Source organism: Misgurnus anguillicaudatus, chromosome 23 (genome assembly GCF_027580225.2).
Source record: "Misgurnus anguillicaudatus chromosome 23, ASM2758022v2, whole genome shotgun sequence".
Lineage (NCBI taxonomy): Eukaryota > Metazoa > Chordata > Actinopteri > Cypriniformes > Cobitidae > Misgurnus > Misgurnus anguillicaudatus.
In genome coordinates this window covers 10942872-10961802 of record NC_073359.2, presented here as the reverse complement: position 1 = coordinate 10961802, position 18931 = coordinate 10942872, and the positions used below count along the sequence as shown (strand labels likewise).

The window sequence follows — 18931 nt, the reverse complement described above, 5'->3', positions numbered from 1 at the left end:
AATATTTTGACATTATTATTATTTTTATTAGGGGAAACACTGGAAGTGTTGGGTTTACATGATAGTGCAGCTTTTATAAGTTGTCTCATGGTTTAATATTTTAATACATTTTAAACGAACAGTTGACCAAGAATGGAAATTTTGTTATTATTTACTCAAATCATAATTTTTTTCTTTGTTCTTCTATACCAAAATTGGGATTTTGGAATCTATTCAGCTGATCTCTGGGTCTGGCGGTACCACTTTTAGCATAGCTTAGCACAATCCATTGAATCTAATTAGACCATTAGCATCACGCTTAGAAAAAATATCGTAAAACTACAAGTTGCGATTTTCTAGGCAAATAAGGCTAGGAACTATACTCTCATTCTGGCGAAACAATCAAGGACTTTGCTGCCGTAACATGGCTGCAGCAGGCGCAATGATATTATGTAGTGCCCGAAAATAGTCCCCTGCTATTGAAAGATACTAAGGGGACTATTTTCGGGCACTGAGTAATATCATTACGCCTCCTGCAGCCATGTTACGGCAGCAGAGTCCTTGATTATAACGCTAGAATGAGAGTATAGTCCTAGCCATATCGGCCTAGAAAATCGCAACTTTTAATTTTCCGTCGATCTTAGTACACGATGTAACTACAAAAAGAGTCAGGTTTTAAATAGGAAAAATATCAAAACTCTTTGGTTATTTTTTTTGCGCGATGCTAATGGTCTAATCAGATTCAATGAATTATGCTAAGCTATGCTAAAAGTGCTAGCGCCAGACCCGGAGATCAGCTGAACGGACTCCAAAACAGTAAAGTCTAGGAGAGCTGGAAAATGAGCATATTTTCAAAAAAAGTGGAGTGTCCCTTTAAGCAATCATTAATACCAATGTGTGGTTTTCCTTTTAAATGTTAATAAATAGTTGAGAGATAGCTAAAAGCTACTTACTGTTATTCTAATCTAAGTAAACGCTGCAAGTTTTTCAATGTTGTGAAAGTCGTCTCGACTCAGCAATCTTGCGAGTAAATAATTGGGTGTCCCTGACGGTCTGATCGTTCTCATTTTCCATCCTCTGTGGCTTTTCTCTTTGATTTCAGGGCCTGTATCAATCAACACTTGATGAATAACAAGGACTGCTTCTTTTGCAAGGCCACCATCACTGGAGTAGATGATTACACTATACCAGGCCTCTCTTAGCATGCGCTACACACACACACGCACACCTTTGAGTACTCAACATGAACATGACTTTCCCAAAAGACTCTCTAAAAACACACATGCGCAGACTAGGCATCCACCACACCCTTGAAAAGTCACTTCCGTGTTCGTTCTCCATCTGTTCGATTTGGCAGTGAATTTTGTCCTCTGGCAAATGGACAGAGGCCTCGCAAGATGGCAATCGTTTCCAGGTGTCACTGTGATGAACGGCTGAGGTCACGTTTGGAGTTGCTGTCTTATAGGAAAGCAGTCCAATGCTGAATCTAAACGATCTGAGGACATCAAGGACGCTTGGATACCGGAAATGACAAATTCTGCATTAGATGGATGACCTGGTGTCCCTCTCATACCTCTGTCACAATCTCACTTCATCTTTTGTCGTCGTTTTTGCTCCTCTTGGCCTGTCTCTTTATTTTATTACTATCTCTTCTTGTGTCGTCTCATCACAAACACTTGATATAACAGCATATCGTATCAATCAGGAAAGCGGATATAAACTTGGTACTAGTGTACGCCTTTAAATCATTATGTGCATTTGGTAATGTTTTTATATTCTATACTGACAGCCATATTTGACACACTGTAGAGCAGAACCTACATGTTTGTGGACATCAAAATATTACATACATTAGTAAGAATATATGTAATAACATTTTATTAAGGATTTATAACACATCACAGAGTATAAGAATTAATTGTATGTGTACAGTTTTGATCGATTTACATCGATACATGAATCGGTTCACGCCTGAGAGAAATGCTTTTAATTTTACTTGTAAAGAAAGTCAGATTTAGTGTTTGATCTGGTCAAGTTACACTTTCCCCTGCAACAACTTTTACGTTTTTTATAATAGCATAAACTTGATGGTCTCATTTCCCATAATGTTCCTTGATTCTCTGAGATTAGGAGTGCATAGACTGCTGTTTGTATTACATCAACAGACATCAAGATGTAAGTGCTTTGCTCTTGTGTACATGGGGTTTGATTACCCAGAATCCTTTGCTAATGGATTTTATTGCGACTGCACTCAGAATCCATTGCTTAGCCACAGTTCCCTTCAAAAGATATTCAGCCATGACAACTGCAATTTCCTAGACCACATGAAAGTATAGTGATTTGAAAAGCCATAAATACTTAGACCAGGGGCATGCACTGTACCATGAAGTCAGTTTAGTTGGCCAGTCGGTTCATTTGTGCCAGTTCTGGGTTTTAGCTAGGCTTTAAAGGTCCCATTTTTCCTGTGTTTTCGAAGCTTTGATTGTGTTTACGTTGCGCAATATAACGTGTTCATGTTTCGTGTGTAAAAAAACGCAGTATTTTTCACACACTGTACCATGAAGTCGGTTTTGTTGGCCAGTCGGTTAGTTTGTGCCAGTCCTGGGTTTTAGCTAGGCTTTAAAGGTCCCATTTTTCCTGTGTTTTCGAAGCTTTGATTGTGTTTACGTTGCACAATATAACGTGTTCATGTTTCGTGTGTAAAAAAACATTTTTTTTCACACACTGTACTATGAAGTTGGTTTAGTTGGCTAGTTTGTGCCTAGTCTCAGTCTCAGACGTCACGCCCACTTAACTGGAAACCCTGTGAGAAGGTCGAAGTCGTCTTCTGATATGTTGAAATAAACCGGAATTCCAGGAGACGCGAGTGTCGCGATTATTCTCGATCATCATGAAAATACCTGAAACGATCTGAAGAACGGCGATATAAATATTCTTCTAGACATTTCCTGGAATAGTGTTTGTAATGCTACTTCTTCTGTGGCACAATTGGAGTTTCTGCACGAGAGCGCCCTCTGGCTTTTGGATGTGCCCGGATTTCACCGTAATTCATTCAAATTCATTTATTGAGAAAACGTGCATTTGCACGATTATTCGTTACAGCCCTACTTGTAGGTGTTAAAAAGTGGAGAGATATGCTTTAAAGGTCCCCATTTTTCCTGTGTTTTCGAAGCTTTGATTGTGTTTACGTTGCGCAATATAACATATGTTCATGTTTCACGTGTAAAAAAACATGGTATTTTTCAAACAAATTACTTCTCTGTATACTGTTTTACCGTCTTAAAAACGGGCTGATGTCTTCCTTATTCTATGAAGTCCTTCCTTCAGAAATACGTAATAAGTTCTGATTGTGTAGCTGGTCCAGTGTGTTGTGATTCGACAGCAGCTTAGCGCACGTTGTCTGGAAAGTCACACTAGATTTAGGAATCTGTCCTCGGCAAAGGCCAAATAAAGGGGATTTAACTACAGGATGTAAATAACAGCGTCTCAATGGCATGGTTACAAAAACACTACTAATGCAACTCTTCCCCTTCATGAAAGCACAACAAGGTCACGCTCTTTTTTGGCAAATTGGCACATATTCTTGGGAAGTAGAATGCTGTAGTCCAAGCTTTATCATTTTGCAGACATTATTTATGCTCTAACAGCAACCTTACACACACTAAAGTTTTTAAAATGTGAAAAATGTTTTTAAAAAATGGTACCTAAACGCTTTATTCATTGTCATAGGAACTTACACTACACAGCTAACCAGGTTATGTTCACGATCAGAGATCAGTGATACTGAGATACATGTCAAATTCGCAATTCCTGCTGCAATGCTTTATTTCTAATCATGTTTACATTTACACACAAACCCTTAAGAAAATGAACCATGGTTTATTATTGTAGTTGGTGGATTGATTACCATTTCTGTATAGGTAGTAAGACCATGGTAAATGTGTTGGTTACTACAAATAAAAAATAAAAAAACTGGTGTGTTATATGATTAATTGTTAGATAAGCACTTATGCTACGTACACACCAAACACGTAGCATCGCTCTAGATTACTCGCGGGATTTAACTTTGTCTCATGCAAATTTTTCAATTGAGTTGAATATTTTAAACTGGCGCGAAGGCGCATTTAATGCGAATAGCGCATGTTTTAGCTGCAATTGCCGCTAGCCAATTCACGTCATTTGCATCGTCCCGCGCGAGAACGCGTCTGATCGTGTCTTTGTATTGACTTTGTATGTAATCTACTCGTGCAAAACGTTGAACTCGCGTTTGGTGTGTATGCCCCATCAGATTTTTTTAGATACATCATATATATTAAATTACTATAGTATTATACATATTTGTTCAACATGCACATTAACACAATCATCATCTATCGCAAACTTTCTCAAATAGTTCTCTCTTATGCTGCATACACACCAAATGCGAAACATTTCGTTCCTTGCTCTAGGTTAGTCGTGGGATTTAACTTTGGGTCATGCGAATTTTCCACTTAAGTTGAATATTTTCAACTTGCGAGGAAGGCGTGTTTGAAGCGAATAGCGTGTGTTTGCGGCAATCACATTGCCCTACGCTAGTTTGCATCTATTCGCATCTTTGCATTGACTTTGTATGTAATCTACTCGGCAAATAGTTACATTTGCTTTTGGTGTGTGCGCCCCATTACTTTGACAACGGTACAGATAATTATGATTATGAAATAATCACTGGGAATATATGGGACTCACGTGATAGGTTGTTCGGTGTCGAAGTTTAATATCAAAGCCTGAGTTGATAGAGACATGTGATCATCAGCTTCATGGTACCTGGGGCCTCATTTATTTATTATTTGATCGTAAAGTGTGCATGCGCAAAAATCCATATTTATAAAAACTGTCTTTGACGTGGAAAAGTGCTTAGCGCCACGTCAGGGTCTGAACAGACGTACGCACTTTTGCTTGTCCGATTGCTGCAGGTTTTTGGAAATAAAAGCCATTCTTGCTGCTCGTAAAGGGTTTAAACGTTGATAAGCGCTCTTTTTTATGTCTATGACATTAATTAGGAATCATTTAAAGACGGAGATCTGAAACTGCTCAGCTTCGCACAAGTTCAACTTCATTTGCGATTTATAGATTTCACATCTGAAAGAAATGGGTAAGCACGTTTTCTGTGCGTACGTTCGTTTTATGAATCACACATACGCATTTTTGATAAATTGTCGTAAGATCAAATGTATGATGGTTTCTACGCAGCATTTTATAAATGAGGCCTCTGATCGCATTGGTTTGATTTTGTCATCTTGACACTAATCCTGTAACCCTGAGTTTCTTTAGCTATCTTTATGGTACAGGTCCCAAAACAGTAGAGATTTTCGAGACTAGATTTAAGGTGGACTTCAGCAAAGCATTGACGTCTTTCTATTTTGTGTAGAAAGTTATAGACTTGTTAGTTGCACACATGTTGTTTCATACACATACTGAGCTTACAACGGACAATAAACCACTACAGTGTCAAACAACTGATATTACATATGAATCAAAAACAAAACTGGTCGCCAATTCTCTTATTTGGACTGTTAAAGCATTTCTCATAATATTGTTTTAAAGCAGGGGGGTACGTGGTGTAAATTTAGGAGTCTATTATTAAAAGTGTGTGTGAGGTTTTTGCGTGTTTTTGCGTTTCGGGCATCTGCTTTTATTGTCAAAGGGAATTTTCGATAAGTTAAGCAATATTTAAAAGGACTGTTGGTGTTTTTGTTTTGTTTTAAAGGCGAGATTGCAACTTTTTGTTCTTTCATATTTGTGAGCGTGTACATGTATTGATGTAATGGCATTAAATTATTTATCCTAATCTGTCTGGTCTGGTTACTTGGGAAGCAATTTCATAAATAGTGCACACTTTGATTTCCTATTACGTTTTGTTAGAAATCATCCAACATTGATGATCTGTTAAAGATTTAACATAAAAAATAAATATTTTATCCAGGTGACACACAGGAAGTGACATCACTTCTTTCTACAGTATGGATGTATCTATAAGTAACTAAGCCTTTTCTATGCGTCATCTAATAACATTTATTTCACGAACTTAACCATTCAACCCTGCTGAGTATTACTTAAAGACAACAGTGCTGTTAACCATTCTGCCTTCTGTTTGTAGTAAGTGCAAACCAACTATACAAAACACTACTTTAAAGTGAGTAAATAATCTGACACAATATTAAAACTGCATTTAGATATTATTTACATAATGGTTAAAAATGTTATTACCCTATAACCATATTTTCCGGACTATAAGTGACACTTTTTTTTTAATAGTTTAGCTGGTCCTGCGACTTATAGTCAGGAGCATCTTATATGTCAAAATTAATTCATACTGACTAATATGAACCTAAGGAAAACATGTGCCTACAGCCACGAGAGGGCACTATATATTGCTCATGTAGCCTACCCCTAAAAAAAACACTACTGAAACATTAACTTAAAGACAACAGAGAAAGACTTAAACAAAAAGCCCCCTAAAAGAATAATAATGTTCTAAATAAATGCGACTTATAGTCCAGTGCGATTTATATATGTTTTTCTCTTCGTGACGCATTTTTTGACTTATGCGACTTATACTCCAGAGCGACGTATAGTCCGGAAAATACGGTACTTGGACTCGAGCTGTATCAGAGTGTTTATTTGGGTGTAATGCATATGTACTATCCTTAAGTTTACTCACTTTCTGATGTTTGTTAAACTTGTGTATAGATGGATTCAGAAGTAACATCATAAACAAACGGCTTTTGTAAACTAAACGCAACTTCCTGTAAACTTCCCCATAGAATCGATAACAGAGTCCTTTCACTGTAGTTTATTTTTTGATAACAAGGAAAGTAAATTACCTTTGTTTATATATCATATAACTCGTAAAACGTGAAAACGTTTTACCAGAAACCAGAAAAACGTGTTTATGCGATCGCATAATTCAATGCAAAATCAGCCAAAGTCCGCATATTTATGCAGCGGCCGCATTTTTTTAAATACGCCGCACTTTCGCCGCATAAATTGCAGATTTCCGCGCACAAAATATGTGGGGCTTGCATGATTTCATAATCCCCACATTTTCGTAGCAAAAAGTAATATCTTAGCAGAAAGCTGAAAAATTTTGCATTTACGTCACACAGGTGCAGCGTCCCCTGTTAACATTATGAAGTGACGTAATTACATGACGTGAACATCAACGAAAAGCTGCAAAAAAATGTTTTTCCAAGTTCCTGCAATTTCATTGCATAAAATTGCTTAAATATCCAGCATATTCCATCGCATTTTTAAAGAAAACGTGCGGCAATATCAAAGATTTTTGTACGCAACAATCACAAAAAAAAAGTTTTTCTGGAAGGACTGGCGTATCAACTATTACACTGAGCTAATGTTACTGTGTAAAATTAATGTATACAATGTAAGCTACAGATCCTTGAATACTTTCCTGGCTGCCAGACCTCTCCCGACAGTTGTGATCCATGCTCGTCGTCTCCCCTTGTTTTTAGCAAACCAAAACTTTTTATTTGACAAGGTATTTGTATCAGAGATGCTTTTTTCTGCTACTAGACAGAGCGCTAAATCAATAAAGACCGGAAGTTCACTTCGGTTCAGGTGTATAACCACGACAACACGCCAATACGAAAGTGACTTAAACTGCAATTCATCGGCTGGCCGCTAGAGGCACGCTCCAAAAGGGAGTCAATTCCCATAGACCTCCATGTTAAAATGGCCAACTTTACAGTAGAAAATAATATGTTTACAGCTTAGTACAAAAATAGTTTTGGGCCTCTTTAGTTCTTCATGACAACTGTGAGAGGGGTGAATTTTTTTGTAACTCCTTCTTTTAAATTATATTAAGCTTTAAAGTTCTGCATAATTAAAGGAATAGTCAATTTTCTTAAAAGAAAAATCCAGATAATTTACTCACCACCATGTCATCCAAAATGTTGATGTCTTTCTTTGTTCGAAATTATGTTTTTTGAGGAAAACATTGCAGGATTTTTCTCATTTTAATAGACTTTAATAGACACCAACACTTAACACTTAACTCAACACTTAACAGTTTTTTTGAATGGAGTTTCAAAGGTCTATAAACGATCCCAAACGAGGCATAAGGGTCTTATCTAGCGAAACGATTGCCATTTTTGACAAGAAAAATAAAAAATATACACTTTTAAACCACAACTTCTCGTCTAGGTCCGGTCGTGATGCGCCAGCGTGACCTCACGCAATACGTCATGACGTCAAGAGGTCACAGAGGACGAACGCGAAACTCCACCCCAGTGTTTACAAGTGTGTTGAAAGAAGACCACTCCGACGTAGTTGTATATGGAATGATACTAATTAATGTCTTTGTGTCAGTTTATTGTTTACAATGGTCCGCAAATGTGCGTTTTATATATGTAACACGTGACCTCTCTACGTCACTACGCATTTACGCTAGGTCGCGCTGGGCCAGACATAGACGAAAAGTTGTGGTTTAAAAGTGCATTTTTTATATTTTTATTGTCAAAAATGACAACCGTTTCGCTAGATAAGACCCTTATGCCTCGTTTGGGATCGTTTATAGTCCTTTAAAACTCTGTTGAAAAAAACTGTTAAGTGTTAAGTATTAATTGTTGGTGTCTATTAAAGTCCATTAAAATGAGAGAAATCCTGTAATGTTTTCCTCAAAAGACACGATTTCTTCTGGACTGAGCAAGGGGGAACATCGGCATTTTGGATGACATGGTGGTGAGTGGGTTATCTGGATTTTTCTTTTAAGAAAATTGACTATTCCTTTAAGGGGCGTGGCCACTTGAGTGAGGGGTGAACAGCCATAGAGACAGAGCGCAGCGCGTCACAACCTGAAAACCACGCCCACCGGGGGGGAAGGCAATCCGGCGGTCTCCATTGACTTTGTATTGCGGGGGGCCGCCTCCTTGTCATTTCTGGCTTATAACAAAAAACTGAATAATGCCTAAAAGCTGCTTTGGGACAATATGTACAGCTAACAAGCCAAAGAACACAGAAATAAGTTTTTATAAGCTGTCGAGCCGTAAAACCCAGTCTTTGAGGAGAAGGGGGTGGATCGCCGATTGCGTTTCCCCCTATTGGACGCAGTTTTACTGATGGGAGTGCTATGGGGGGTTGCCTGTTTCCATTTCTGTGTCTAGACGCTCGTTTTTTGAAGTCGACAGCTTATAAAAATTTTTTTTTTTTTGTTTTTGGCGTGTTAGATGTACACCTTGTCACACAGCAGCTTTTAGGTATTATTCTGTTTTTAAGTTTAATCTGTAAATAAGTTTTTATAAGCTGTCGACCCCAAAAAACGAGCGTTTAAAGACACAAAAATGGATACAGGCAACTTTTCATAGTACTTCTATTAGTAGAACTGCGTCCACTAGGGGGAAACGAAGTCGGCGATCCACTTTATTATCCTTAAAGGCTGGGTTTTACGGCTCGACAGCTTATAAAAACTTATTTCTGGGTTCTTTGGCTTGTTAGCTGTACATATTGTCACACAGCAGCTTTTAGGCATTATTCAGTTTTTTGTTATAAGCCAGAAATGACAAGGAGGCGGCCTCTCGCAACACAAACCCAATGGAGACGGCTGGACCGATTTCCCCCCCGGTGGGCGTGGCCCTCAAATCTGCATAACGGCGCTCTGTCTCTATTGTGGTCACTACAATTGAGCTAGGCGGGCGTGGTTTCAGCAACTAGACACCTCAGCTTCACCCACGTACCGCCTCTTTACCCATTTTCGGATATCCGCGAGTGATGGCGACGGCAGCTAAAGCCTACTTTAAGCTTCAAAACGATCTTCAGAAACCAATGGGTGACGTCACGGACACTACATCCATCTTTTTTACAGTCTATGGATGAAACGTCTATAAAAGCAAGATCACTGTCGCAATTGTGAAGTTATTATGACATGCTGTTATTTATCTAAAGCAGTCCCAAAATACAGCTGATATTTGCTTTAAAGAGCACCAATTGTCCGATTCACGTTTTTACATTTCTTTTAGTGTGTAGGTGTGTATTAGTACATGTTACTGATATGCAAAAGGTCCATACACCAAAGTAAACGATGACGCGAGTTATTTGTCTCCAACGTAAATCTCTTTTCTTGGACTACAACAAACACACGGATTGTAGGCAACAGTTTACTTCCTGGAATTGGTGATGTAGACTAGACCGACATTATCATAACTCCTCCCGCTTTAGACTCACCGCGGTAAGTTAACTCCTGTTAGCATTGCATTGTGAACGAATCTTTCAAACAGGGTAAGGAGCGTCACATTTCCGCTGATGTCAGAGGTATTCAGACCAGAAAGAGAGAGAAATTTGGAGCTACAAAAATGTACGGTATGTGGAAAATAATGTGTTTTTTTAACCATAAACCACGCAAACACATTATACCAAATACACTAACGTTGTTTTTAGCAATAAAATAGGTGCCCTTTAACACCCCTGAAGTCTTAAACACGATTCTTACCAGCTCATAAATACCAACAATGTACAGTAGGAGGACTTGAACGCACCAATAGTAGCAGTAAAGCAATAGTAACACATTTCATCATCACAGCACTGTAAATAATAGATGTGTTTTATTCTGAGGAGGAGGCTGTGCTCTTTAAAATCCACCATTAAGGTCCGCTAAAAAAATCATTTAATACTCTCTCTGGCATCAGGTTGGTACTGCATTGTATTTTACTGTAGGTGCGAGTTTGTGCTAGAGCTGCTTTAAAAGGGTTACCAGATGCATCAGGAGAGGTTGTGTGTACTTTGGACTCACTGAGGCGCGTTTGCTAATGTTTTTGCTGTGAGAGAGTTTTCTCTGGTCATCGTTTGTGCACATTATTGAAGGATCGATTGTAAAACCCTGCCATTATGTCATCGCTTCAGTGGGCCGCATCGCCTTTAATCCAACAGCCTTGAAACGCAGTCATTTACCGGCTTAGTTACTGAAACCTTGTAATAAGGTTTGTTAGGCCAATAAGCCAAATTACCTCCATTATTAGTGTGAAAAAACACTTTCTCTTTGTTTCGCAAGTATTTAATTTGTTTCAGCATCCAGGATCTTATTAGTATTTGAGTTTTTTGCAGTTATTTGATTTTTTTAACAAGTGTGTTAACTGGACACTAAAGACAAACAATTTCAACATACAGTACTGACAGCATCTAAAAAAAAAATGTAAGTGCAAACAATTTAAGAAACGTGCAATGCATTGCTGCTGCACTGCAAAGAATGGTTTTCAAGAAAAAAAATCTTGGTATTTTTGTCATGTTTTCAGTGAAAGTATCTAAAAATTCTTAAGTTGGGATGCGTTTTCTTGATGAGCAAAACGACCCAAGAAAATGTGTCTAGTTTTTAGACTATAAAAATTTAATTTAAGTGATTTTGTGCATAAAACAAGCACAAAAAAAATCTTGAACATTTTTCTTAAAGGTGCAGTGTGTAATTTTTAGAAGGATCTCTTGACAGAAATGCAAAATAATATACAAAACTATATTATCAGGGGTGTATAAAGACCTTTTTATAATGAACCGTTATGTGTTTATTGCCTTAGAATGAGACGTTTTATCTACATAATCGAGGGTCCCCTTACATGGAAGCCGCCATTTTGTGCAGCCATGTTTCTACAGAAGCCCTTAACAGACAAACTTTTTTTACTGAGTTGTCTCCAACAATGACATGTTTGTCCGGTGGCGGCTACCGTAGCTTCTCTATGTGTTTTAAAAGCAAGAGGTGAGCAGTGCCCTGAGCCGTTGGTTGCAATTTACAACCTCACCACTACATTTTTTTGCTTGTTTTATGCACAAAATCACCTAAATTTGATATTTTTGGTCTAAAAACACGACTTATTTTCTTGGGTCATTTTGCTCATCAAGAAAAAGCATCTTAATTCAAGAATTCCTAGACACTTCCACTCAAAACAAGACAAAAATACTAAGAATTTTTATTCTTGAAAATCATTTTTTGCAGTGTGTATAGTATTTCTTGGGGTTAGTATGTAAAATAGTACTTCGAGAGATGAACTATACACTGTAAAAAAATCCATAGAAATTACAATGCACTGTAAAAAATTTGCTGTAATTTTGCAGCTGGTTGCCAGTTACTTACTGTAGAAGATAAAGTCTAAAAATGTTTCATGTTCATTTAACTTTGAAAATGTTGCCAGTAAATAACATAAATGTAAAATCTACAGTAAGTTACTGGCAGCTAGTTGCCAGTAATACCCAGTAATACTGTAATTTCTACAGAATTTTTTTACAGTGTGTTATTGCAGCTGGGTTGCCGGTAATTTACCGTAGATTTAAATTTATGTTATTTACTGGCAAGAGTTTGTTCAAAGTTAAATCAATTTTAAATATAAACAAGTCTTTGTCTTTGCAGAGTAACACTATATAATAGCAGTCTCATGCGAAGCATTCTGGGAACCAGAAATCATCATCAACCTTTTTCTGTTTTTTGCTTCAGATTTTGTTTCCCAGAATGTTTTGCTTGATACTGTTTTTTTACTTTTACTCTGTAAAGACAAATACTTGTTTAATGTTCATTTAACTTTAAACAAAATGTTGCCGGTAAAAAACATAAAATTAAATCTACGGTAAGTTACCGGCAACCCAGCTGCAATTTTTACGGAATTTTTTTACAGTATTTTAAATCGGATAACCGGCAGCATCACCTCTCTCCTCCTTTGCTTATTTCTCATTTATTTCCTTTCCGCCCGCAGCCATAGATGAAGAAATGGGATTCAAAACATTTAATTGACCATCTGACCGGTGGATGGGACAAAGTCTACTGTAGCATCTTCCCCACCCAACCCCCTGACATCTTTACCGCCTCACCGTTCTGCTGCTCTTTATTGATCTACAGCCTAGAAACTGAACCCCAGGCAGGCAGGGTGCTGGTGTTTATAGATCGACTTCAGAAATAGCATCTTCAGAGAAAAGGGAAAGGCAGGCAACGGGAGAATCTTCCCTCCCCGGGCAGGCCACAGATAACACCCCACGTGTATTTATACATGAACAAAAACAAACCTGTACCTGGATCAATATGTTCTGGGACATGAACCATCCAGACTCACTGAAGGGCAAGCAACCTGGATGAGAACACCGTCTTTGGGGACGCAGAGCAGGAGAAACCTTGGAGTCTCTGGAAAAACCTAAAATAAAGAGAGATTCTTAAGCTGTTGTGCACAGATCAGATCTTTGATCAAAAAATATATAAAGGGGACATTGTACGTAAAAAATAAATATTTGTAGTCCCCAGATATATAAATATATTTATTATATTATTTATTATAATTTATTATAATTTATTATAACATGTTAAAATTGTCACTTTGTGGGTGTGAGCAAAAATATGCCGTTTGTGGGTGTGTCCTTTTAAATGCAAATGAGCTGATAAAAGGCAAACACTGATCGCCATGATGGTGGTTTGTTGTAATTGAAGCTCTATTTTTTTCACATGCTTGAAGAGAATGGTTTACCAAATCCAAGTTACTAGGTTGATTTTTTTCACATTTTCTAGGTTGATAGAAGCACTGGGGACCCAATTATAGCACTTACATTAAACATGAAAAAAGTCAAATTTTTATGAAATGTCCCCTTTAACCTCTATTAACAAATAGGCTCGGCTGGAATGCAAGGTCTATATGTGTGGTCGATCAGTTATGTTTAATAAGGAGACATCTAAAACATTCTGGGAGGGGGCCCTCGAGGACCAGGATTGGGAAACACTGGTGTAGTGTAATATAAACATATTCATATAATACTTTATTACTCATCTCAATAAACACACATTGCCAGGTTTCTTAAAATTATATATAATACAGTACGTCAGTCAAAAGTTAATATTTCAACACAAATTTTATAAAAATTATCCATTTATTATACCGTGAGGTCTCCTGTTTAATTTTTATTTTCAAAAATAGATGTTTATGTATGCAGTAATCAAAGTTTACTATTAAACTGGTTAAGAAGAGGATGAACAGAATTACTGCATCTCATATCCAGATTGATATCCATGTTGATAATGCTACACTTGTGCACCATCTAGTGGCTTTTAGTAAGAAAATTCATTTATTACTCCGTAAACATCAAAGTGTCTTCACCCTTTCAGACAGAAATATTGCACAGTTCTGTTTAATATTAGTAGATGAAAGCTCAAGTATGAAATCTCTGTCTCATACCTCAGATTAAGTTTGTGTGGCTTTTCTTTGATTTTATCTTCATAACTAGATAGTGATAGAGCTGCCACTACACAACTTCAATAACAAAAACATACTGTAACAAATGAATTGTATATATAACATTATATCTGAGATATAATGTTGTGTAAGCCTGCATATGTGCATGTTGTCTGACATAACATATGCTTTGTGCAACTAAAAGAAATTATTAAAATGTAATAATATTTTTCTAAACATTTCTATTATTTCCTTTTCAAAAACATAAAATATTCTGCACACTATAAATCTTGCAAAAGTATCAAAAAGTTTATTAATCCAAATAATTTTAGGTACATCAGGTATATTTGGCCACATTTGGTTTTACATCCTACGCAGCTATTTCCTAGGTGTGTCTAACTTCACTCATAATATTTGTCTCCATCTACTGGTGGAATAGAGCAAATGAATTTTAAGCACGTTTATTTCAAAGATATTGTAAAGCCATTCACTTCCATTTCATTTCTATTGCACTTTTTTAGTTTGTATTGTTGCCTAGCAGCTCTACAGAAAATGCACTAAAAAGTATAAATACAGGGAAATGATAAAAACTTGAAAACATTGCATTATTACATTATTTTTATAACCTATATATAAGCTAATATACGTTCTTAAATATTAAAGATTGAGTTGACGGTACCCATTGACTATCATAATAGGAAAAACCAATACTATGGAAGTCAATGGGTACCGTCAACTGTGTGTTTATAACATTTATCAAATTATCTTAATGTGTTCAACGGAAGAAAGAAACTTATACAGATTGAGGGGGAGTAATAATAATGACAATATTTAAAGTTTTAGGTGAACTATCCCTTTAAAACTTTTTGCAGTCCAGTTAAACAGAATGTGATGTTATTGAGCGTAACTAAAGATAAATGTATAATCATTGGCCGTTTCTCAACCAGAAGGCTGCATACGTCATCTAGGTTTATTTAAGTTAACAGAGCATTACATTCGCAAGTCATAATCATTTACACCTAAATACGAATAATAGTCGACTTAATTGTTAATATTTTGAAATAAGTCTTGATGATATATGCAGCCTTCAAACGCGACCTCAGGAGGATGCAGCCTTCCGATTGAGAATCGGCCACTGTGTCTTAAAATTAAGGAAAGTTAAGGAAAGCAGTGGAAAGAAACGAAGTTAACTTAATTTTATCATGTCATTTTTTATTTAACTATATTGTGTTGAAGTCATTAATATTTTTTATTGTTTACTTTTAATATTTTCAGGTTATAATATAATAAGGTTTTAAAATAAATGTTATATTGTGGTACAGGGATATATAGATGCATGTTAACATGGAAAACAAATAACGACTTTGAGAAATAGATTTTTTAAATTAAATTTAGTACAGATTTTTTTGTATTTTTGTACCTGATTATTTTCTGTTAAAACAACTATAACAGACAAATTAAAAAAATACAGAAAATATATATATATTAAAATATTTATTTAAAAAAAATTATCTTTATTAGTTTTTGTTTATTAAAATAATTTATTTCTGTATTTTCATTACATTCATTTATTTTTATTCTACATTATCATGGTCTGATCACATCAATAAAGTTGTTGCTAAAATGGGTAACGGTTAGAGCTGTGGCGGTAACGCGTAAATGTGCACAGTTGTTTAATCGTGTTGTTTGTACATTGGTTTTGTGTCATTTGGATTATTGTTCTGTTGTATGGCCTGCTGCATCTAGCAGTCATTTAAAACAATTACAAGTGGCTCAAAACAAGGCTTACTTTGTAAGATAATGTGTAAAAGAGTTGTTAATCTGGTAATAATATGGGTATTTAATCAAAACGTAGCGCTCGGTTAGTCAGTTATCCAGCCGTCCAATCACGATGGAAGAGAGGCGGGACAAACACTGCATCGACCAACCGGAACATCCTTCCTCTTCTACTAAACAGAACATAAAAGTTAATCGCGTATCAATTAATATATATATAACACCATGTGCTACCACAATATGAATACGCTTCGATTAAAGAAATTATATGCAAAATCTGATACTTATAAGACAGAAATTTAGCGGAGGTTTGTATAATAGCAACCAAAGCACATAAGCGTCCTCAAGCGGCCATTTTAAAAATAACGCCTGGGGCATTCAGCTTTCGGTGGAGTTAATTTTACCTCAACTTAACTATTAAACTTACTATTGCGCTTTTGATTTGACTGTGAGATTCGCTATGAATGAAGTGGCTGTGAGAATTTTCATTTTAAAATCGCGGCCGCGCTACCGAAGCGCCACCTGGCTGTCATCTATGGTGGCTGTTGCTAAAAACGCATCAGAGTTTCGCCTCTTGTTCGAAGTACTCTTTGGCGCTTCTTGTCAATATAAGTTCTTTCTATACATTTTCATTTTGTTCAGTAGTGGAGGAAGGATGTCCCGGTTGGTTGATGTAGTGTTTGTCCCTCCTCTCCTCCATTGTGATTGGATAACTAGAAAAGTTACTTTACTGAGCGCCACGTTTTGATAAATACCGTAAAACGTAAGTTATGACTATAACTATGGATCTATGAGACCGAACGATGACCGTCACCACGGTCTTACCTTGAATGATGCAATCCTTCAACCTATCCTCGAGACATTATATCAACAAAGTCATGTGACCTCGGGAGGCCTGGCCGCCGTCTATAAAAACCCCCCCGGTGGCCACGCCTCTTCCTCTTGCCTGGAACGCCTCAGCCGTTCCGAGCGACAAGAGATGGTGACGGTCATCGTTCGGTCTCATAGATCCATAGTTATAGTCATAACTTACGATCTATTTCGACCTCACTCAGACCGTCACCACGGTCTTACCTTGGATGACAAGTACCATCAGGGTTGCGAGGAACAGGGGGCTCTGCCCCGTCACAAACGCGCCCCGAGGCAGAGAGGAGAATAGCTGAACCCAATGGTGTAGGGGATGCTACATTCACTCTGTAGAACCTGGAGAAAGTACAGGGAGCAGACCATGTTGCTGCAGCACAAATTTCTGAAAGAGGAACTCCTTTAAGAGCAGCCCAGGAAGCGGCCACGCCCCTGGTCGAGTGGGCCACCAGATTAGCTGGAACTGGGAGATCTTGTCCAGAATAGGCTGCAGAGACGGTGTCCACAATCTAGTGGGATAAGGTCTGTTTAGACACAGGGAGCCCCAACTTCCTGTCACCAAAACAAACAAAAAGTTGGGTATGAGAGCGTCTCAGAGCCTGAGTGCGGGCAAGATAAGCCCGCAGCGCCCTCACTGGACATAAAGTAAGCAAGCTTGCATCCTCCGGTGGAAGAGCCGGGTCAAGCTGAAAGGAGCTTATCTCAATCACCTGGTTAAGAGTCTGATGGTTGACCACCTTAGGCAGAAAAGAGGGGTTCGGCCAGAGAGACACACCAGTGTTTTCGGCCTTCCATCTTAAACAGTCCTCACTAATGGAGAGAGCATGCAGTTCGCCAACCCTCTTAGCAGAACATATAGCCAAGAGAAAGGCTGTTTTGTGAGACAGAAACCTAAGTGTAGCCTGTTCTAGGGGTTCATAAGGAGCTTGAGTCAAGGCCTTCAGCACCAAGGGAAGCTCCCATGAAGGAGATCTAGGGGACCTGTATGGGCGTAGTCTACACACACCTTTAATGAACTGGGACACCAAGGGATGTCTCCCTAAAGTAACACCCTCTACAGTTTTATGGAAAAGGGATATTGCAGAAGAATACACCTTAATGGTGCTAGGCGCCCTCCCTGAGTCCAGAAGCGACTGAAGGAAACGAAGAACATGTTGGACAGGGCAAGTTGCTGGATCCTCCTGCCTACTGCGACACCATCTTGAGAACACCCTCCACTTCTGGGCATAGTTAGGACGAGTGGAGGGAGCCCTGGCATTATCTATGGTGTGCAAAACCCCTTTATCTAGTCCCTGAGAGAGGGGCTGAGAAGGGGCCAAGCCCAGAGCTGCAAAATGGCTGGCTTCGGGTGCCATATTTGCCCCTCCGCCTGAGAAAGCAGGTCCGCCCTGACTGGCAGGGCCCAAGGCTCCCCATACACCAAGCGAAGGAGTGCAGGGAACCAATGCCTTCTTGGCCACCGAGGAGCTATCAGTAGCACCTTGTAATGGCCGATGGCGACCCTGTGGAGAACCTTGGGAAGCAGAGGGAACGGAGGAAAAGCATACAATAATCCTTCCGGCCACTCTCGAGATAGTGCATCCAGACCCAGGGGACCTCCTTGACCCAGCATGGAGAACCACATCTTGCAGTGGGTAGTCGCTGTTGATGCAAACAGGTCGGCCCGTGCCCTGCCAAACCGAGTCCACAGGAGAGCCACTACCTCCGGATGGAGTCTCCACTCTCCTGGGGGAGGGCCAGACCTGGACAGAAGGTCCGCTGCCTGGTTCAGAACTCCCGGAATGTAAATCGCCCTGAGCGAAGCCAGGTGTTGAATGGCCCAAAACAGGAGTTCCTGTGCGACCTGGAGGCACTGTAGAGACCTGGTGCCTCCCTGGTGATTTATGTGATACACAGTGCAGGAACTGTTTGTTCTCACTAGGACATGTTTGTCCAGAATAAAAGGGAGGAGAGCCTTCAGAGAAAAGTGAACCGCCCTCAACTCCAAAACATTGATGTGTGCTTCCGTCCAAGGTGGTTCCCACACACCTCGCACCATCCTGCCTTCCCAGACTCCTCCCCAACCGGTCAGGGAAGCATCTGTTGTCACCACCGTTCGGCGTGAAGGAATGAGCCCCAGAGGGACTCCTTGG

The 18931-nt window shown here is 38.5% G+C and overlaps 1 protein-coding gene across 1 annotated transcript in view; it reads left to right on the top strand.

Moving 5' to 3' along the window:
• The window catches only part of rnf123 (ring finger protein 123), a 239019-nt gene extending 233213 nt beyond the window's left edge, over window positions 1-5806 (top strand). Inside the window, exon 39 of the mRNA XM_073861959.1 lies at window positions 1082-5806. Coding sequence (XP_073718060.1) covers window positions 1082-1181 — 100 coding nt within the window. The 3' untranslated portion in view covers window positions 1182-5806. The remainder of the gene's footprint in view (window positions 1-1081) is intronic.
• Window positions 5807-18931: the final 13125 nt, after the last annotated feature.